General features: G+C 37.2%; 1 protein-coding gene across 2 annotated transcripts; it reads left to right on the top strand.

Moving 5' to 3' along the window:
* Nucleotides 1-1442: 1442 nt before the first annotated feature.
* TAAR1 (trace amine associated receptor 1) lies at nt 1443-11093 on the top strand. 2 transcript variants are annotated; one of them, XM_055243983.2, is made up of 2 exons: nt 1443-1684; nt 9340-11093. In XM_055243983.2, the coding sequence occupies exon 2, from the start codon at nt 9465-9467 to the stop codon at nt 10479-10481; it is 1017 nt and encodes a 338-aa protein (XP_055099958.2). In that variant the 5' UTR covers nt 1443-1684; nt 9340-9464; the 3' UTR covers nt 10482-11093. The 2 variants fall into 2 exon arrangements, with proteins under 2 accessions (XP_055099958.2, XP_063489911.1); XM_063633841.1 differs by lacking the exon at nt 1443-1684 and adding an exon at nt 5747-5844.
* Nucleotides 11094-23254: the final 12161 nt, after the last annotated feature.

Raw genomic sequence — 23254 nt, 5'->3', positions numbered from 1 at the left:
TAAAGGACATTCATAAACATGTCCTCCCAAAGGCTAGGTTTGGAACTGGAACATTTTTATCTCTGTTCACATTCTTTTGGCCAAGACATGTCAAATGGCAAAGTTCAAATTCAAAGGGCAAAAAACGTACTTTCTGCCCCCACTGAAGGAAAGATGAAGGTGTGGGTGTGAGGAGGGTGAAGAACCGAGCCTGATAATCAATATGTCATAATGATCCTTTAATCCTATGCAGAGTAACAGGTAGTAATGGAAGAGAAACAGCCCTTGTCCAGCTCTTCATTTTGCCATATTGGAGGATCTGGTTCCATGCAGAGAGGGTCAGTTTGGAAGTTTTATATATAAACATTTTTTCTTTTTTATATTTAATTTTTGATTTACTTATGTTTCTCTATCTTTATTCTTTGCTTTATTCTTATATATCTTCATTTTTTTCTCTTTTCTGTTTTTAAATAATTTTTATTTAATCAACTTTTATTTTATTCAAAAGTCTAAGTGTAAAAACTGATAAAATAGGACAGGCGCAGTGGCTCATGCTTGTAATCCCAGCACTTTGGGAGGCCTAGGTGGGTGGATCACCTGAGGTCCGGAGTTTGAGACCAGCCTGGTCAACATGGTGAAACCCCGTCTCTACTAACAAAACACAAAAATTAGCTAGGTGTGGTGGCAGGCGCCTGTAATCCCAGCTACTTGGGTGGCTGAGGCAGGAGAATCGCTTGAACCAAAGAGGCGGAGGTTGCAGTGAGCTGAGATTGCACCATTGCACTCCAGCCTGGGCGACAAGAGTGAAACTCCATCTCAAAAACAAACAAAAAACAAACAAACAAACAAAAACTAATGAGATAAATGTGTGTGACCATATAACATTTAAGACGGTGTTTTTCTATTGTGGTTAATAACATTATTTGGTTGTAATTTCCAGTAATTAAAAGAAGAAATAGAATAAAATAGGAAATATCAGAGTGACTTAAACAATTAAGGGTATTTTTTAATGAAAACTTTTACATTTGTTATTGGTGCCTACCTACATATGTAGTGAATAAGAATATAAAATGTATTTCTTTCTATAATTGTGGTTCAAAAGTAGTTTGAAAGCCATTGCTTTAAAGTATTTTCTAACTATAATATGTTACTGGGTTTGAGTACATTCTATTTTTTAAAAATATTCATTTGTTGGGTACGGGTCATCTCTTTTGAAAGCAAGTTGTTTTTTAAATGCTAGTTATTTTCTTTGTACAGGTGTCTAATAGAGAAGTACTTTTCTTTCAAATCAATCAGCAATTAAGTCAGTTTTAATGGACATGTGTTTTCATTTATATACTGTTAATGCATCGCTGTGGTTCCTGGTCGCCCACGCTTGGAATTATTTTTAAAGTAGTGGTAATATTTACCTTCTTTATTTAGCTTGCTCACTGCTAGCTTCCTGATGCTGGTTCAGAATAAAAGCTCCTCCCAGTTATATTTCTTGATAACATATTGTTAGCTTGTTTCAGAAAGATTTATTATCAGCTTTTGTTTTGGATTTTAATATTTGCGTCATTCTGTCTGTGTGAACTGTGGCCTATCATAGAGCAGCAGTGGGCTCTAGCCAGCAGCAGGTATCCAGGAGATTGATGCAGACTGGTCCCAAAGGCAGTGTTCCTGCTGTCTGCTCATCCACTGACTGTGTTGACTCTTACCTGAGCAGGTAGGTCTGAATTTGCTGAACAGCCAAACCAAATCCTAGAGACTAACCCAAAGGCCTAAAGTAGTATTTTACGGGAAGAATGCTAAAGATAGTGAGATTTATCAATGGCTTGGTACTTATTCATCTGTTAAAATTTAGGATTATTTAGTGTGAAGATTAACAAGGGTTTTCTGTAATTTAGTTGCTTAATGGCCACTTTAGTAAGAGAAGCTAAAAGAATGGTTATATATTTTTAAATAGCTTGCTTGACATGTCTTTTAAAAAGTGTTGTTTCTCTTTTATTAAAAATTCATTTATGGAAAGCTAGGACATTTGAAAAGTTGAAACTTTTAAAAAATCTCCTTTTCTTGTTAATGAAGAAAGAAATTCTATGCTGTGTACATTGGCTAGTTTTAACATCATTTAAGGAGTCTTTATAGTTTCTTTAGGTTTTACAATTACAATATGTCTTATTGTTACTATATACAAAACTAAACTGCAAAATGATAATCTTATTTGCACAAATATTATTTGTACAAATATATTTGGTAGGAAAAATCCCAGTACATTTTCAAATGTGTTGTGTCATATTAACATAATCCCTTTCAATTTAAACTAAATTCAGTGTGTGTGTGTATACCTGCCATATATTAGATCAATTAACTTAAGAACCTTTTAGTTATATTACCTAAATCTAATTCATATTACCTTATGCATGTCAAAATAGCAGCAACACTTTCGTGTATAGTACATTTATCATAATATTGCTGGTGACTGTTTTACTCTTTTATTTGTTGGTTTGTATTGATGTAGGAGCAAACAAATGAATTTTGTCCCATTTCCTGTTTCTTTGAAACAGAAATGGTTCACTTCCAGCAATGTTTCATCTCAAGAACCATGACTTAAACATTTAAAAACGCTGTTTCCCCTCACCCTGGTCTCTTTCCCCCTTTAGAAATAAGTATTTTTCAAACATATTTTAGTATGTTTATTAAAAATACTGGAATTTCAGAGCTGCAACTATAGTTTTGGAGTAAAATTATTGTCTATTTTACATTTTATAATAGAACAAAAACAGGAAATCAGTTCAGTTCAGAAATTTAGCAAAAGTATAATTTTAGTACAAAGGTAAAATAGATAAATCAATCATGCAAAGAATTATACAAGTCAAAGAAACAAATAATACAAATTTATTGATAATTATTCACCAATAGTTTTTTAAAATGAAGCCCAATTTATAAACAATACATTTACTTTTATTAAAAAAATTTCTAGTTATGAAAGTGAAACATTCCCATAGAAAGAAACTTAGAATATGTCATAGAGATGGAAAAGTAAATAAAATTCACCCATAATTCACCACCCAGGTAAAAACATTGCTAAAATTTTGTATTATTTTCTTTTTGCTGTTAATTTTTTTGTGTGTTTTTTGAGTTTCAATCTCACTATCTCTGAGCAAACAATATTGAGAATTGGAGTATTCCATTCCACACCTATTTCCCATAATTACATAAATATATGTGAGTGTGTATCCCTATTTATGATATTTTTAAATACTCTGCAAATGTTTTCATTACTTAACAATATATTGACATATAAGATTTGTCGTTCTCTTTGCTGCCTTGTCTATAAAAATAGCAGTAATAACTCACTTATATTAAAATAGTTACTCATGCTTGAAAGTATACAGAATTTGATGAATTTAAGTAGATTATAGATGGGCAGAATGCAGCCTCATATACACACACTACTGTAGGATTAGATCAAGTTCTAGGAGACATTGTGAGAAGTGTGGTCTTAACATCAGGCAGGCACAGATGCAGCATGTCACCGTGCAGCTTACTTTGGCCTGATAGAGGCGCATGGCTGGCAATGTCTCAGTATTGGTTCTGGGCATATTTTTTGTGCCCCTGTTCTTTTACATTTGAGACTCATGTTCTACCATTCTGGAAGAATTTATGTGAAAAATGTATATACTTATGTGATCACTTTGGCTGCTTGTTGGGGATACTTTCTGTGGAGAGACAAGAGAAGAAGCGGGGGAACCAGCTGGGAGGTTATTAGATTAATCTGGAGATTGTTGGTGGCTTGGACTAGGATGGTGATAGTAGAAATGATGAGAAATGATCTGATTCTAGATCGCTTTTTAATGAAGGGCCAAGATCATTTATTGATGAATTGGATATGTTGCTGAGTGTGAGAAGCTAAGAATTAACTCAAAGTTTTGGATGGAGGACATTCAAGAATAGAGTTGTCATATTCTAGATGTGTAGAGAGGAGGAGGAGAAGCTAGGCACAGGAAGGAGGTCAAGGGCTTGGCTTTAGACAAGTTAAGTGGTAATATCCTGTGGGCAGCAGGAAATACTAGTCCAGAGTTCAGGGGGAAGGTCAAAGCTGGAAGTGTTCATTTGAGACTCATCAGCATATAGACCATGCCGTAATACAGCATCAAATCACCAAGGGAGTGGTTATGAATAGGAAAGGGAACTGAGGGCTGAGACTTAGGGCCAGTGAGATGAAGAAGAACCATAACAGCCACTGACAAGAGCAACTTGTGAGGTAGCAGAACCACAAGGGGGTAGTGACCCAGGAGCCGAGGGAAGAAATTGTTTCAAGGGGGAATTGAAAGGCCAAGCAAGAACTTGAGGCCTGATAACTTACCACTGGGTTTAGTAATGTAGAATAACTTGGTTAAGAACTGTTTTGGTGGAGTATTGATGATGAGATTCCCATTACAGTGAATTTTAAAAGATAGGATTAGAGGAATTAGAGACAGGGAGTATAAATGACTCAAAGGGTTCCTGTCTGATAAAGGGGTAGTTGATAGATGAAAGAAGATGTGAGCTTCAATAATTCTTTTAAGGTAGAAAATATTAATGCATATTTGAGAGTGAAGGTATTTGGAAGGGAATCACTGAAGATGCAGGGGAGAGACAGTTGGAGGGTATATCTTGGAATAGGCATAAAGAGATGGGTATGGGTCACATCTGAGGAACGGCCTGTGATGGGAGAGAGTCCATTCATTTGCAGTAATTTGCAGCAATAAGGGAGTGGGCTGAATACGTAAACAGGTATAGGCTGGTGGGATGTGGACATTCTCTTCTGATTGCATCACTTTTTTCAGTGAAACAGAATGCAAAGCCATTAGGTGAGAGTAAGGATGTGAATAAGTATTTGAGATTCAAGAAGGGAGGAGGCATGAAATAGACATCTCAGAGAGGAGAGGAATGAAGGTAACAGGGCAATGGAGTAGGATTCCTGAGCAATTGTAATGGTCCATTTTTGTTATGAATTTAAAAGAAGGCTGTTGTGTGTTTTTCTATGCCACATTCAGTGTGCAGGAGTGGAGTGAGAGGAAAACTGCATTTAACCAGTGTCCAAGTTTAGCCAGGAAAGTATGTTAATGTGAGAGAGCTTAAGATAATGCCGGGAAACACTGGAATCTAAACTGAGTAAAGAGGTAGACATGAGTAAATGAAGGACAGTGGAAAGGTGTGTAAAATAAATGAATTGAGGGCTTCAAGGGAGTTGAAAAATTCTTGGAAAGGAAGCACTAGTGAAAAATTGTTGTAAAGGAAGCACATGGGCTGGGAGGACAGGATGTGAAGCTTGAAACCAATCATTTGGATGACTCTTGTCATTGATAATGACATCCCGGGATATGACCATGGAAGGTGAGATGAGATGGAGGCGAGTCTATGACTGTGAAGAGATAGAGGTCAATGAACTAAGAGTCCATTATTGGAAGGATCATTTAAGTGGACAATAAAATTGCTAACAACTTTAGCAGGAGTAGCATTACAGACAGTGACAGTAAGCCAGGAGCTCATATCTTCAAGAAGTACAGAGAGATGACTTGGGAGTCTGTACATGCCTACAATAGGAGGAAGTTGACGTGGTTTGTGTCCCCACTCAAAGCTCATCTTGAATCGTAGTTCTCATAATTCCCACGTGTCATGGAAGGGACCTGGTGGGAGGTAATTGAATCATGCAGGAAGTTACCTCCATGCTGTTCTCATGATAGTGAGTGAGTTCTCATGAGATCTTATGGTTTTCTAAGGGGCTTTTACCCCCCTTCACTCTACACTTCTCCTTGCCACCACCATGTGAAGAGGAATGTGTTTACTTCCCCTTCTACCATGATTGTAAGTTTCCTGAGGCCTCTCCAGCCCTGCAGAACTGTGAGTCAATTAAACCTCTTTCCTTTATAAATTACCCAGTCTCAGGCAGTTCTTTGTAGGAGTGTGAGAATGGACTAATACAGAGGTATAGCATGAAGACATGAGCTTCAAAGCTTTCAAGGGGTTAGAGGTTAGGGTGGAAAGAGGGATAATGATCTTCAATGGCAATGAGTGTAAGTGGACACTTATTCTTCCTCCAGATCACATAATATGAAGAGGTACAAGGAATGTAGGAAAGAAAACAGCCACCATTGACAAGGCTGCAGGGGAAAAGGTATCCTGAGGGGAGAAAGTTTTAGTTAGAACAAAGAGTGGGAAGCAGATTTAAAAAAAGAATTTTAGGAAATGGAATAAAGACCATGAGTCCCCAAGGGCACCCTTGGAAGGGTTTTGTGAGTAATACCACAGTGGGAAATTGGTTTGGATTAGGAAATGAGTAGAGTAGTATAGAGATGGAAGCCTGAGCAATTAGGGATGGGTGGCTAATGGAATCAGGGACAAAGGTTATGATAGGGTTAGTGTTCATGATCTTCTGTTGGAAAGTTGGGGGACTCTGCCCGGGAGTTCCTGCCTTGCTAGACAGATCTATTTTAAGCTATAAGTTCTATCAACATATTTTTAATTCATATGTCATTTTCAAACATTAGATGATTAGATCATTTGCACAGAACTGTTTGCTTAGTTAGGTAATCAAACAGCAATTTATTAACTTCCCATATTGCTATTGTATATTCAACCTGGATAATTTGTATATACAGATAATAATTATTTCTAGCTCATAAATTCTTAAAGCTGAAAGAAAAGAAACAAAAACACTATTTTGCCAGGTCCTTAGATAAGCTTTCAACTCACAATGTTGTCATAGAGCACTTAAACAAATAAATCTATTCAAAAACAATTTATAACACTTTAAAAAGCACTCATACAATGATGTTTAATATTCTTTAAGTCAGGTAGACAAATTATTTTACAGATGTGGCATTCATACTATCAACAATTTCTAGGGTACTGTGCCTAAGGCTTGATTTCTCTTAAACCCGTATGTGCAAATATGAGCTTGAGGTAGCCTCTGAGTCATTTTGGTTAGAGCCACAAAAAACAAGACCTATGAAGTTTAGAGCCACAAAAAACAAGGCCTATGAAAACAGATGGCGTTTTCGTCTTCTGTGAATTTCCTCTTCTAAAAGTGAAATTTGCATTTTGCTTTATTTCCACCTTCCTTTACTTCTTTTTGAACCCTAGTTCCTGCTGAGAGTCCCTATTCAGTATGACATCAGGTAGAAATGTTTTTAAGAGTCAGGAATAAATAAACACTTCTGAACAGTGATTTTGAGTGTTGTGTGGTTCCTTTAGTAAGTCAATAAGTAAAAGAAAGAAGGAAAAGAGAGGGAAATAGTGGAGGAAAAGTCTAACTAGAAAATATATAACTTAACTGATTGAGTTTAGTTAAATGCAAACTTAAATTTCATAGTAAGAAATCCATCATGTTTTAATGAAATTATAATTGTAATTCAAATATTGCTTAGTTTAAATAACAGTTTTTGTTTGCTGTTTAGCTTCTATCATGGAATGAGCCTGTGTGTCTTTTTAAATAAATCTTGCAGATTTATTTGGTATAAATATGTTTCCTTCTGGGAATAGAAGACCAAAGGAGATTAGGGGAAAAGTGTTTCAAATTTATTAAAATATATATTTTCATACCTAGATATTGCATTTCTCTCATTCTAAACCATCAACCCAGAGGGAAGGGAAAAAGATAAAAAGGAAGGCAGACTCGTGGAATTCTAGGAATTGTTGCTATTTTCTAGCATTTTCATACCAAAGTGATAGACTATAGGACTTCATTGCCAAAAATTTGTATCCTTCCCCAAGCTCTTTCTCCTTCTTTCCTTCCTTCTTTCCTTCCTTCCTTCCTTCCTTCCTTCTTTCTTTCTTTCTTTCTTTCTTTCTTTCTTTCTTTCTTTCTTTCTTTCTTTCTTTCTTTCCTTTCTTTCTTCTTTCTTTTTTCTTTCTCTTTCTTTCTTTCCTTTCTCCTTCCTTCTTTCCTTTCTTTCTTTTTTCTTTCTTCCTTCCTTCCCTCCTTCTCTCCCTTCCTCCTACTCTCCCTCCCTCACTTTCTTCTTTCCTTCCTTCCTTCTCTCTTCCTTTCTCTCTCTTTTCTTTCTTCCCTTTTTCTTTCTTCCTTTTTCTCTCTCTCTCTCTCCCCTCTTCTCTTTATATATATATGTACATGTCTGTGTATATGTTATATATGTGTGTGTGTGTGCATGCATATGTGTGTGTGTAAGTCCAAGTTCTAGAATTTAGCTCAGATTTACAGGATCATATAGAAACAAAAGGGACAGTTTCAAACTGAGTCCCCTGGAACTTTGAGGTTCTTCAGTGAAGTACAAGAAGAGGAGGCCTAGTAGAAGATGCCTACTCATAATATTTTTTTTTACCTGTTTTATAAAGTGAGATTTATTGTATTTCAGAACTTAAAAACTAAAAAGGTCGTGTGCCTTGCCCACAGCCCACATGGAAACTCAGCTTCCCTGGGCTGTCACCTCAGTGCTCTTTGCACTATGCCACTTCACTTCTTACCATAGACTTTAGTCTGTATATCAAAAATCCTTAATAAGTGGGACCACAATATTATTCTTCACTAGTAGGTGCCATTATTTAAGACATCATAAATTCTTATATGAAAATTTAAAGCTTAATTTTTAAAAATTGACCTCAAGTTGGTTCTTTCTGCAATAGAGAGAAAGACTGGACTGATATCAAAGAAACTGAACTAGTAATTGAGACCACAGCTCATATTCAAGCTTTAATGATTTGTGAATTAAACTTCAATTTCTTGCCAGTAAAATGAGGTTAATGAAGCATGTCATGTCTTCCTTACAAAAAATGATGTTGGTCTTATAAATGTCAAATAAAACGGTAACTGAAATAATGCATGGAATATATGTAGAAGTACTTTGCAAGCTGTGAATAAATATATGTAAGCTTCTTCTTATTACAATTAATTATAAAATAAGAAATATATAACTTAAGTATGACCAAGTGCAAAAGTGGGCACTAGTGGGTATTAATTCTGCACAAGAGGCACACTTAAAAGACTGTCTTTTTCATAAACATATTTTAATTCCAAATTTTATGGCAATTTCTTTCTACCCTTTAGAATGTAAATCTCCCCCAGTAGACTGGTTTCCTATGGACACAGATTGTTTCCATAGATTAAGATGTGATCATAATCATCGTTTGATCTTCTCTGACCTACAAATGTGGCAGTTTCATATAGTTCAACCTGATAATCTAGCTTTGTATTTCTAGAACAATATCCAGCTCCAGGTAAAAGTTTTTTAAAAAAATTGCTGTACTGAACTATTGAATGGAACTTGGAAGTAAAGTTCCTTCCAAAATAACTATTCTTCAACAGGGAGTAATAGGTAAATGTGTTAGAAGTGAGAGGACTCAAATTGCCAATGATTTACTCTTTTATTTTCCTCCTAGGTTTCTGGAATAAGTATGTGCAAATACAAAATAAAAATGAGAAGGAACTGTAAACTGATTATGGATTTGGGAAAAAGATTAATCAACACACAAAGGGAAAAGTAAACGGACAGCCCTCAGGAACGATGCCCTTTTGCCATAATATAATTAATATTTCCTGTGTGAAAAACAACTGGTCAAATGATGTCCGTGCTTCCCTGTACAGTTTAATGGTGCTCATAATTCTGACCACACTGGTTGGCAATCTGATAGTTATTATTTCTTTGTCACACTTCAAACAACTTCATACTCCGACAAATTGGCTCATTCATTCCATGGCCACTGTGGACTTTCTTCTGGGGTGTCTGGTCATGCCTTACAGCATGGTGAGATCTGCTGAGCACTGTTGGTATTTTGGAGAAGTCTTCTGTAAAATTCACACCAGCACTGACATTATGCTGAGCTCAGCCTCCATTTTCCATTTGTCTTTCATCTCCATTGACCGCTACTATGCTGTGTGTGATCCACTGAGATATAAAGCCAAGATCAATATCTTGGTTATTTGTGTGATGATCTTCATTAGTTGGAGTATCCCAGCTGTTTTTGCATTTGGAATGATCTTTCTGGAGCTAAACTTCAAAGGCGCTGAAGAGATATATTACAAACATGTTCACTGCAGAGGCGGTTGCTCTGTCTTCTTTAGCAAAATATCCGGAGTACTGGCCTTTATGACTTCTTTTTATATACCTGGATCTATTATGTTATGTGTCTATTACAGAATATATATTATAGCTAAAGAGCAGGCAAGATCAATTAATGATGCCAATCAGAAGCTCCAAATTGGATTGGAAATGAAAAATGGAATTTCGCAAAGCAAAGAAAGGAAAGCTGCGAAGACATTGGGGATTGTGATGGGAGTTTTCCTAATATGCTGGTGCCCTTTCTTTGTCTGTACAGTCGTGGACCCTTTTCTTCACTACATTATTCCACCTACTTTGACCGATGTATTGATTTGGTTTGGCTACTTGAACTCTACATTTAATCCAATGGTTTATGCATTTTTCTATCCCTGGTTTAGAAAAGCACTGAAGATGATTCTGTTTGGTAAAATTTTCCAAAAAGATTCTTCCAGGTGTAAATTATTTTTGGAATCGAGTTCATAGAATTATTATATTTTACTGTTTTGCAAATCGGTTGGTGATCATATTTATGAACACAACATAACGAACCACGTGCTCCAACCACACGGATTTTTTTTTTAATCAGTTACTTGAGTCAAAGTATGTATGGTGAATTAAATTATGATGCTTATAGGAAATTTCCTATTTGGGACATAGTAGGTATACTCTTTTCCATTCTTACCACACATATTGGAACTTTGCAAATCCAGCATTTAAAGGCCTATATTTTATATAACTTTTCCTGCCCTTAGAAGAACTGCCATGAGTTTACTGTGGTACCTTAGTCAGCTGTTCAGTGGTGGAAACTATAGGGCTGAATTTGAGGATGCAAATCAGAATGATTTTGTCATATATGTATACATGTCCTTGTCACATATGTGTATATGTCTTTTAGTAAAATCAACTAAAAGTACACACATTAAATGTTACTGCTAAATAATTGACACATAATTTGTTATTTGTATTGTTAATATATATTCCAATCCTTAAATATCTTGATCTTCACATTTTTAAGGTATATTTTTCTGATTCTCATGCTTCTAAGAAATTTGAAAAATAAAGGAAAATATAAAAATAAAATATATACAAACCAAATGAAATTTTAAAAATGTTATTCATAGTTATTCAATCCTTACTTCCTGGTAAGGATTATATCATCCAAAATTCTTTATTTTATATTAATATTTTTCTTTTTCAACTTTTATTTTGGAGTCAGGGGTATATGTGCACATTTGTTAACTATATATAATGCATGATGCTGAGGGTTGAGCCATGAGTAATCCCTTTTTGTGGCTGTACAATGTGACTTTGCACAGATGTACAAATATATTTTTAATCATTCCCTATTGTTAACAATTCCAGCTGTTTCTAACTTTACTAAAAATAATATAAATTAAATGAAATTTCTGCTTTTTACCTGCCACTGAAGTCATGAAAATGTCTAGAAGGATTTTACCATGGCTTAAGGTCATATCTGGCATGACAGGGTTCAAAACACAGGCTACCTGGTATTAAACAAATTCACTTTGCTGGGCTCCACAATACACAGAAAGAGAAGCAGTAGTCCATCAAAGTAGCTAAACATGAGGGCCAACAAGAGGTATAATCAGACTAGATACACCATGGCTATTTAGATGGCATATATAAAAATAAAAAAGAGGAACAAATAATGGTTTCAAATAACATTCTCTGAAGGAAGTGCACAAACATTCTAAATTACAAGCATTCATCAGCAATTGAGCTGATGAATACAAACTTCACATGGTCTGTTTCAGATTGAGTATCACCAGGGATTTGGATTTACCTTCTGCTCATGAATAAGTTAGGGTAAGGCAAATGATTTTAAACATAACTAAATGCACACTGCTGAGTTTAAATTTCTGTTTACAAATCTGAGGATCTCCGGAGGATATGTTAAATCCTTCCAGAAATTATAGTCCGTTTCTGGAGTATATATTTTGTTTCAATGATCTGTATCAAGTTTTGCTCTAGTACATTTTAAAAACATTATGTTTTATGTTTTTAATTTAGTATACGCAAGACAAAATAAGTAGTGTCTCTAACCACTCTCAGTTTCAAAAGAGTTTTTTTCAACTGTGAGACCAGTTTGACTTTTTTCACCTGTGAGACCAGTCTGTCAAATTTTAAAAAGGAAACAAGCATTTAGTGAGTTTTCTATACTTCATAGTAATTTTATGTGCTTTTCTTCATTTGCTCCCATAATTCTTCTTAAGATTACTCTGAAGTGTTTTGTGCTTTTCTCTATGTATGTTTTGCCTATTCTGAATTTTTTTCTGAAACCATTATGTTTTCTATGTAACCATTACTGCTGGTTATATAATTAAGTTTATATTAGCTTTTCAGTTGACTCGTTTGGGTTTTCATTATACAAATTATGTTATCCTCAAACAAGGCTAAGTTTTATCTTCTTTCCAATAATTATGATTCTGATTTATATTCCTTACTGTACTTCATTAGTTAGAATTTCTAAATCAATATTGATAATGGTGATAACAATCATCTTTGTCTTACATTTACTTTAAAGTACTATTCAGGTTTTAGCATTGATTCCACATTTATCTTGGGACAAGTTCATGACTCAAATAATTTTACATTTTTTCACTCGGTACTAAAGCTCTTACAGTCTATCTTTATTGTAGGTTCTGTTTTTAATATTCATAATAAGTAATAACTGCCCCTCTCAGCAAAACAGGAGGAAAGATTTGCTTTGTCTTTCCATATTCCCAGCTTTGCTGTAGTTTCCCTTTCCTCATGCAGAGGTGTTTTTGTCTTTTGATTTTCCAGAGCCTATTTAACAACTGGAATCCAATTCACTTTTGAGATGTTTTTTATTCCAACTAGTTATAGTTCATTGGAACTGTAATAAAAAGATTGACCCCCTGCCTCTCCCTCTAACTAAACAGATGAGTAAATTACCCAAGCTTATATTTTCAGGCTTTTCTCTAGAATTTGAATATCTAACAAAGGGATAGAAACAGTGATTCTTAGCAGAATAATTGGCAGAAAACAATGAAATCATGTGGGTGTCCATTTTATCCAAGCGGTAAGATCATGAGCGGACTGCTCATGGTAATATCAAGGTTTCTTTCTTCCCAGACTCCAGAACTACCCACCTGTCTGTTCATTTCCAAATTCAGTTATCCAGCATGGATTCCATGAGTCCCAGATAGCCTTCTAATTAATTCCCTTTGAGAATAGCTTTGGGTTGCATCCACAGAAAGAACTTTAACTTGACATACAAGACTATAGCAAATACCAAGAAAGCAATTTCAGTGACACTCTTTCCCCAGGTCAAGATAACTTGCGATCAAAACCTTCTCAACTTTCACCCTCTTCTCAAAGAAGAATATTCATATAAATTTCCACTCCAGATCAGTAAAAGAAGTGTTAGCAAGGAAGTTTGTTGGAACTGATTTATTAATGATAATAATCATGCCATTTTAAGATATCAGTGAACTGGAATCCATCCTGATTTTGAACTCAGTTCTTGAAGTCAATAATCCAATCTTTAGAGACTCATAAATATTTACCAAAAAAGTAGTGCAAACCAGATGAACTCCAATTCATTGTCGATTCTGATGAGCCACAGTTTCCCTTTAGTTCCCTAGAAGAACTTGAACATTAAAGGTGTAAAGAAACATGGTTCTAAATTTAGTAGATGATAAAGGGTAGTAATAAAATTATTATTTAGTAGTTGAGATATGCACTCAGAAAATCTAGATGATGTAAGAATCAGATTGAGAGTTCTGGTTTTTGTCTTTTGCTTTTTTAAAAGATAAAGTACATATGCCTTTTTCAAAGTACTTTAATATAACTCATTGAGTACGTGGCCAGATATAAAAATTATTGGAAGTAACTTGACAGATCCTCACCTTCTTCTCCACATCTCTCTTCCTCCTAAACCTCCTGCCTCAAGCCTTTAAGCTCCCAGTGAACTTAGGCTGCTCTAACATTCATTCCATTGAGGCTGGTTCTGTTGTGAGTCACATTAGCTTCAGCATTTCCTTTGTTTCTTTCATTTTTCACAGTGGGAAGACATTATTGACTCACACAAATTAAAATGTTCTCAACATATTTATAAATTAAAGTGATGTAGAAGCTTAAAATTAGGCCATGCACAATGATTTATCAATGGCAGGTATCTCTCTTTTTTTAATTCTACTTTTAGTTCTGGGATACGTGTACAGAACGTGCAGGTTTGTTACATAGGTATACATGTGCCATGGTGGTTTGCTGCACCCATCAAGCCATCATCTACATTACGTATTTCTCCTAATGCTATCCCTCTCCTTGCCCCCTACCCACTGACAGGCCTCAGTGTGTGATGTTCCCCTCCCTGCGCCCATCTCACTGTTCAACTCACACTTATGAATGAGAACATGCGCTGTTTGGTTTTCTTTTCCTGTATTAGTTTGCTGAGAATGATGGCTTCCACCTTCATCCATGTCCCTGCAAAAGACATGAAATCATTCTTTCTTCATGGCTGCATAGTATTCCATGCTGTATATGTGCCACATTTTCTTTATCCAGTCTAACATTGATGGGCATTTGGGTTGGTTCCAAGTCTTTGCTATTGTGAATAGTGCTGCAATAAACATACGTGTGCAAGTGACTTTATAGTAGCATGATTTATAATCCTTTGGGTATATAACCAGTAATGGGACTGCTGGGTCAAATAGTATTCCTAGTTCTAGATCCTTGAGGAATTGCCACACTGTCTTCCACAATGGTTAAACTAATTTACACTCCCACCAACAGTGTAAAAGCATTCCTATTTCTCCACATCCTCTCCAGCATCTGTTGTTTCCTGACTTCTTAATGATTGCCATTCTAACTGGTGTGAGATGGTATTGTGGTTTTGATTTGCATTTCTCTGACCACCAGTGATGATAAGCTTCTTTTCATATGTTGTTGGCTGCATAAATATCTTCTTTTCAGAAGTGTCTGTTCATATCCTTTGCCCACTTTTTGATGGTGTTGTTTTTTTTTTCTTGTAAATTTGTTTGAGCTCCTTGTAGATTCTGGATATTAGTTCTTTGTCAGATGGATAGACTGCAAAATTTTTCTCCCATTCTGTAGGTTTCCTGTTCACTCTGATGATAGTTTCTTTTGCTGTGCAGAAGCTCTTTAGTTTGATTAGATCCCATTGTCAATTTTGGCTTTTGTTGCCATTGCTTTTGGTGTTTTAATCATAAAGTCTTTGTCCACGCCTATGTCCTGAATAGTATTGCCTAGGTTTTCTTCCAGGGTTTTTATGGTTTTAGATCTTACATTTAAATCTTTAATCCATCTTGAGTTAATTTTTGTATAAGGTGTAAGGAAGAGGTCCAGTTTTAGTTCTCGACATATGGCTAGCCAGTTTTCTAACATCATTTATTAAATAGGGAATCCTTTCCCCATTGCTTGCTTTTGTTAGGTTTGTCAAAGATCAGATGGTTATACATGTGTGGTGTTAATTCTGACTTCTCTGTTCTGTTCCATTGGTCTTTATATCTGTTTTCGTACAAGTGCCACGCTGTTTTGGTTACTGTAGCCTTGCAGTATAGTTCAAAGTCAGGTAGCGTGATGCCTCCAGCTTTGTTCTTTTTGCTTAGGATTGTCTTGGCTATAGGCACTCTACTTTGGTTCCACATGAAATTTAAAGTAGTTTTTTTTTTACTAATTCTGTAAAGAAAGTCAGTGGTAGCTTGATGGGAATAGCATTGAATCTATATATTACTTTGGGCAGTATGGCCATTTTCATGATATTGATTCTTCCTTTCAATGAGCATGGAATGTTTTTTCCATTTGTTTGTGTCCTGTCTTATGTCATTGAGCAGTGGTTTGTAGTTCTTGAAGAGGTCCTTCACATCCTTTGTAAGTTGTATTCCTAGGTATTTTATTCTCTTGGTAGCAATTGTGAATGGGAGTTCACTCATGATTTGGCTCTCTGTTTGTCTATTATTGGTGAATAGGAATGCTTGTGATTTTTGCATATTGATTTTGTATCCTGAGACTTTGCTGAAGTTGCTTATCAGCTTAAGGAGTTTTTGGGCTGAGACGATGGGGTTTTCTAAATATACATTCATGTCATCTGCAAACAGAGACAATTTGACTTCCTCTCTTCCTATTTGAATACCTTTATTTCTTTCTCTTGCCTGATTGCCCTGGTCAGAACTTCCTATATTATGTTGAATAGGAGAGGTGAGACAGGGCATCCTTGTCTTGTGCTGGTTTTCAAAGGGAATGCTTCCAGCTTTTGCCCATTCAGTATGATATTGGTTGTGGGTTTGTCATAAATAGCTCTTATTATTTTGAGATATGTTCCATCAATACCTAGTTTATTGAGTGTTTTTAGCATGAAGTGGTGTTTAATTTTATTGAAGGCCTCTTCTGCATCTATTGAGATAACCATGTGGTTTCTGTCGTTGGTTCTGTTTATGTGATGGATTACATTTATTGATTTGCGTATGTTGAACCAGCCTTGTATCCAAGGGACAAAGCTGACTTGATTGTGATGGATAAGCTTTCTGATATGCTGCTGGATTCGGTTTGCTGGTATTTTATTGAGGATTTTTGCATCAATGTTCATCAGGGATATTGGCCAGAAATTTTCTTTTTCTTGTTGCGTCTCTGCCACGTTTTGGTATCAGGATGATGCTTGCCTCATAAAATGAGTTAGGGAGGAATCCATCTGTTTCAATTGTTTGGAATAGTTTCATCATTTGCTTGTCTGTACAGGATTTTATTTCTCCTTCACTTATGAAGCTTACTTTGGCTGGATATGAAATTCTGGGTTGAAAATTCTTTTCTTTTTTTTTTCTTTTTTTTGAGATGGAGTCTCGCTCTGTCACCCAGGCTGGAGTGCAGTGGCGTGATCTTGGCTCATGCAAGCCCCGCCTCCCGGGTTCACGCCATTCTCCTGCCTCAGCCTCCCGAGTAGCTGGGACTACAAGCACCTGCCAACACGCCCGGCTAATTTTTTGTATATTTAGTAGAGACGGGGTTTCACCGTGTTAGCCAGGATGGTCTCGATCTCATGACCTCGTGATCCGCCCGCCTCGGCCTCCCAAAGTGCTGGGATTACAGGCTTGAGCCACCGCACCCGGCCTGAAAATTCTTTTCTTTAAGAATGTTGAATATTGACTGACCCCCCTCTCTCTTCTGGCTTGTAGGTTTTCTCAGAGAGATCCACTGTTAATCTGATGGGCTTCCCTTTGTGGGTAACCCAAGCTTTCTCTCTGTCTGCCCTTAACATTTTTTCCTTTATTTCAGTCTTGGTGAATCTGATGATTATGTGTCTTGGGGTTGCTCTTCTTGAGCAGTACCTTTGTGGTGTTCTCTGAATTTCCTGAATCTGAATGTTGGCCTGTCTTGCTAGGTTGGGGAAGTTGTCCTGAATAATATCCTGAAGTGTGTTTTCCAGCTTGGTTCCATTCTCCCTGTCACTTTCAGGTACACCAATCAAACGTAGGTTTGGTCTTTTCACATCGTCCCGTGTTTCTTGGAAGCTTTATTGATTCCTTTTCACTCTTTTTCTCTAATCTTGTTTTCACACTTTATATCATTAAGTTGATCTTCAATCTCTAATATCCTTTCTTCTGCTTGATCGATTCGGCTATTGTTACTTGTGTATGCTTCACGAAGTTCTCATGCTGTGTTTTTCAGCTCCATCAGGTTATTTATATTCTTCTCTAAACTGGTTATTCTAGTTAGCGATTCCTCTAACTTTTTATCAAGGTTCTTAGCTTCCTTGCGTTGGGTTAGAACATGCTCCTTTAGCTCAGAGGAGTTTGTTATTACCCACCTTCTGAAGCCTACTTCTGTCAGTTTGTCAAACTCATTCTTTGTCCAGTTATGTTCCCTTGCTGGTGAGGAGTTGTGATCCTTTGGAAGAGAAGAGCATTCTGGTTTTTGAAATGTTCAGCCTTTTTGCACTGGCTTTTCCTCATCCTCATGGATTTATTTACCTTTGGTCTTTGCTGTTGGTGATCTTTGGATGGAATTTTTGTGTGGTCATCCTTTTTGTTGATGTTGATGCTATTGCTTTCTGTTTTTCATTCTAAGAGTAAGGCACCTCTTCTGCTGATCTGCTGGAGTTTGCTGGGGGTCCACTCCAGACCCTGTTTGCCTGGGTAACACCAGCTGAGGCTGCAGAACAGCAAAAATTGCTGCCTGCTCCTTCCTCTGGAAGCTTTGTCTCACAGGGGCACCTGCCAGCTGTCAGCCAGAGCTCTTCTGTATGACATGTCTCTCAACCCCTTCTAGGAGGAGTCTCCCAGTCAGGAGGCATGGGGGTCAGGGACCCACTTGAGGAGGCCGTCTGTCCCTTAGCAGAGCTCGAGCGCTGTGCTTGGAGATAAGCTGCTCTCTTCAGAGCTGGCATGCAGGAACATTTCAGTCTGCTGAAGCTGCTCCCACAGCTGCCCCTTCCCCCAGGTGCTCTGCCCCAGGGAGATGGGAGTTTTATCTGTAAGGCCCTGACTGGGGCTGCTGCCTTTCTGTCAGAGATGTCCTGCCCATAGAGGAGGAATCTAGAGAGGCAGTCTGGCTACAGCAACTTTGCTGTGCTGCAGTGGGCTCTGCTCAGTCCAAACTTCCAGGAGGCATTGTTTACACTGTGAGGGGAAAACAGCCTACTCAAGCCTCAGTAATGGTGGACGCCGCTCCCAACACCAAGCTCAAGTGTCCCAGGTCGACTTCAGACTGCTGTGCTGCCAGTGAGAATTTCAAGCCAGTGGATCTTAGCTTGCTGGGCTCCATGGGAGCAGGACCCACTGAGCAAGACCACTTGACTCCCTGGCTTCAGCCCCCTTTCCAGGGGAGTGAATGGTTCTGTCTTGCTGGCATTCCAGGTGCCACTGGGGTATGAAAAAAACTCCTGCAGCTAGCTCGGTGTCTGCCCAAATGTCCACCCAATTTTGTACTTGAAACCCTGCACCTTTGTGGTGTAGGTACCCAAGGGAATCTCCTGGTCTGTGGGTTGTGAAGACTGTGAAAAAAGTGTAGTATCTGAGCTGGATAGCTCTGTCCCTCACGGCTCATTCCCTCAGGACTTTCCTTGGCTAGGGGAGGGAGTTCCCTAACCCCTTGCACTTCCCGGGTGAGGCAATGCCCCCACTTTGCTTCTGCTCACCCCGTGGGCTGCACCCACTCTCTAACCATTCCCAGTGAGATGAACCAGGTACCTCACTTGGAAATGCAGAAATCATCAGCCTTCTGCATTGGTCTCGCTGGGAGCTTCAGACTGGAGCTGTTCCTATTTGGCCATCTTGTCCAGGAATCCCCCGGTATTCCTCTTAATAAATGTACAAGTCAAATAAGAAATCACTGAGATGCCAAACTCTAAAATTTGTTTTTTGATCAATGTTTTAACAACGTGATGTGGTAAAGCAGTATTTTTCAAGCCAGGCTGCTCCTAGGGAGGTTTTAATTAATGAGAATATTCAAGCCCTCATTATTGAAGATGATCTATGGTGAGGAGGGCAGGCTTGAGAGCCAGACACCATGGATCTACATTTCTGACTCCAATATTTATCAGCTATTATTTGGACAAAGTTACTTAAAAATGCAAAACCTTCGTTTACTCAGCTATAAAGTGAGGGCAATGATCTCACTTCCTTTGGTACATTGTTGATTACTAGATGAGAAGTATTGCCTAGCATGGGTCTTACATGTAAAAACCCTTGGGTGAACATATATTATTAGTGGTATTCTCTGTCATTTTATTGGTGTGTGCTATAGTCGTGTTCACTCAGCATATGCTATGGTACTGCACACGGAGATGTTGACATACATAGACATTACATGTCAGTTCTTTTTCAAAAAAAAAAAAAAAACTAGTGCAGAATCCCAGTATCCTCCTTCCTAACAAATTTTACAATTGTAATTATGCAAAAAGGATAGCAGAAGAAGATCTACTTCAAGCTCTATACAAAAGGAAGTAACCTGGTGGCACATTTGTGCATAGTATGTGATATGTCAGTTATTTGAGAAACTGTGGGGATTTTATTTTGAAAAAATTTTAGATAGCATGTATATATACACATAAGATAATTTATATGATAAATTATTGATATATATATCTAATTATATAGCACATAATCCATAAATATGTAAATTGTAAAGTTATAAAAGTAATTTATATTTTGATATCAATCTGCAAAACACCTATTATCTACCAATGTAATTAAGCTTCATGAAAACTCTGTGCAATCTCTGAAGCACACTAGTGTAGAGCACTCTGAAGCACCCTGGCATATGGGGACAAGCTCAGGCTTTGGAACCACATCAGCCAGGGTTAAAATCCCAGTTCTCTTTGTAGTTCCCATGCTTCCTCTCCTTTGTGTTTTTGCTCCTGCAGCCCTATATGCCTGAAATGCCTCCCCCAAATCCCTTGCTGTAACTGGCTGACATCTACTCATCTGAAAAGGCTCATCTTGAGGATTACCTCTCCAGGAAGCCTTCTGTTATCCCCTCAGGCCAGGTAAGTGTCTCTCTGAACTCTCAAAATATCCCATGCCCATCCCTGTCAGTGCATGTATTGACTGTGGTGCCCTCTGCCCTCACTGGGCAGTGAATTGCAGAAGCTAGGGACAGTGATTTATTAAGTACTGCTGTACTTAGCATCATGTTTGGCACAGAGAAAGTTACTCACTGCATGTTTTTTAGCTGAATAAATAATAAATAATAAGATGTCCAAAGGGACACAATTAATAAATGTTAGAGATAGGATTTGAGCCCATGTCTGTCAGGCTATGTATTAGTCCATTTTCACATGGCTAAAAAGAACTGCCCAAGACTGGGTAATTCATAAAGAAAAGAGCTATAATTGACTCACAATTCCACATGGTTGGGGAGGCCTCAGGAAACTTATAATCATGGCAGAAGGGGAAGCAAACACATCCTTCTTCACAAGATGGCAGAAGAGAAAGAGCGTATGTAAGAGGAACTATCAGACACTTATAAAACCATCAGATCTTGAGAGAACTCACTCACTATCGCGAGAACAGCATGGGGAACACTGCCACCATGATCCAATCACCTCCTACCCGTTCTTTCCCTTGAAGCATGGGAATTATGGGGAATACCAATTTAAGATGAGATTTGGGTGGGGACACAAAGCCTAACCATATCAGGCTACAAACTCTACCCAATTTCCTGTCTTAGGAAGTAGGGTCAACTGTGAGAATACTATAGGGATTCATAATTTTATCCCCAATTAAATTTAAGAGAATGTGCCTATATAGGTTTAATTTTGGCAAAAAGTGTATTCTTTATTAATATAATACAATTTTAAAAGCAAAGTTATTAAAACATATACTCTGAAACCATTAACTAGATTTGACTTATGGCCTTTTACTTGGGCCTGTGTTAGAAGCCCTAACTGCATTGAAATTATTTGGGAGGATGGGATTGAGACTCAGAAATCTGCAATTTTAATAAGTGGCTTGATTTCTTTGAAATGAATGCAGTCCTAAGAATCATTGATTTAGATCTTTAATAAAAAGGAATTCTAAGCTTTTCAGTGTATATAGTAGGTTAAAATTTTAGAGGAATTATGAAGACTACAATGTTTAAAACCTCACTCAGAAGCCTCGGCTATGAGCTCCTGTAGGCAGCATCATTCATCCCCCGTCCCTGCCACAGAGCCTGGTACAGGTTTGCTGCTTGATGAACATTTGTTCAAGGAAGGGAGAGAAAAAGGATATATTGACTAGAATGCAACAATTTTAAACCAGCAAGGAAAAACTTTATTTCTAAAGTTAGTTCTTGAGATTTCAGTGTTTTAATATTTTCTCAAACTAATGGTACCTTGATCGTCTAAGTCAGGGATTCCCAAATCCTCTCAGTATGAAGATTGGTGTTAGTTGTGACAAACTTTTTACAGGTAATTGTAAAGTGAGAAAATCAAAACAATGTGGTGAGCTTTTCATATTGGAAAACTTATTCAATTTAATAGACTGTTGTCTAAGATTATGTCCTTACTAAATTTCCAGGATTAATATGCTCTTTTCATTTACGAAAATATAGTGATAACAGAAGTATTGAATAAACCTACATTTGTCCCCCCAGATTAAAAAAATGTTTATTAATGAAATATCAGAATGCACTATTCCAGCTTTTCAACTGCCCTAGTGGCAAGAAAGGTGTTTGGGGAAACAAGATCTTATAGTGGGTTTGAGAACCAGGGAAACTATGGTCAGTGCCAATCACCAAGGAAAGTAAAAGCACAGGGACTCCTAACAACCCACAGTCATGATCCGCTAGAGACTGGTGATAAAGGCAACAGCCAAACACAAGCAAATTCTTGGTACTAAGAAAAAAGTTGGCCTTATTCTGTATTATTCTCTCTTTTGGCAGAGGAGCTTATCTTATTCAATGTGTGCAGTATACCTATAATTTTAATATTTGAAATTACTTATTAAGGGACAAACCAAATGAGTATTTAATTAAGGGTTTCCTGTAGAAGCCAACCAGGGCTGAGGCGTGATGTTAGTTGAATGGTTTTCCTGAAACTTCTGTTACCTTCCAGATAAGAAACTCCTTGCTCTTTGCTCATGTGCCAAATCTATAAACATTAACATCAAATAAGCAGATAGACTAAGGCATAGGTCACTGTCTTGCTTATCTTGCATCAGCTAAAGTTTTCTTTCTCAGGTTTACATTTGGCCTTTGCTTAATAGTCTGAGAATTCCCCAGGTATTTGTTTCCTCAAATAAAGTTTGGTGATAAATGTTTTCCTATCTCCACTAAGTACACCTACTTCCCCAGTGACTTCTAGTGTGAAATTATTTCCCATCATCATCAAAGCCAAAGAGCAGACGTGTTAATGATGCCCTCTGGTCTCTATTTACTCTGAAGTTTGGCAAATAAGAGTAATGTGAGAGAGATGCTGTTGTAGGAGTCTCTTTGGGGACTCAAATTTACCAAATCACAGCTTCAAAGTGTCAAACTGTAAATGAATTGAGGTAGGCATTGGTAAGTAGCCAATCAACACATTTAATTACTTCTATAAGCAATCCTCTCAAGACTATTTTTAACAACCAGAGAGTTTGTAAACAGTGATCTCAGCCTCATATGCTTGAAATGTGTTGATAACTCTAAGCCCAAATGGCTTAAAGTTTTCATCTTGTTTGTGTCTTCTCCTAAGTGTGGGACATTACAGAAAGTTTTGGGATTAAGGAAAAACACACAGATCATCAACTAGTCTTCCTTCCATGGTTTATATTACTAGGAACAATACAATAAAACAC

This window comes from Symphalangus syndactylus, chromosome 2 (genome assembly GCF_028878055.3).
Source record: "Symphalangus syndactylus isolate Jambi chromosome 2, NHGRI_mSymSyn1-v2.1_pri, whole genome shotgun sequence".
In the NCBI taxonomy this organism is placed as follows: Eukaryota; Metazoa; Chordata; class Mammalia; order Primates; family Hylobatidae; genus Symphalangus; species Symphalangus syndactylus.
Note: the sequence above shows the minus strand (reverse complement) of the source record. Positions and strands in the feature narration are given on the sequence as shown.

Bases quoted from the DNA above. Each gene is read 5' to 3' on its own strand.
- TAAR1 (XM_055243983.2), top strand. From the start codon at position 9,465: ATGCCCTTTTGCCATAATATAATTAATATTTCCTGTGTGAAAAACAAC.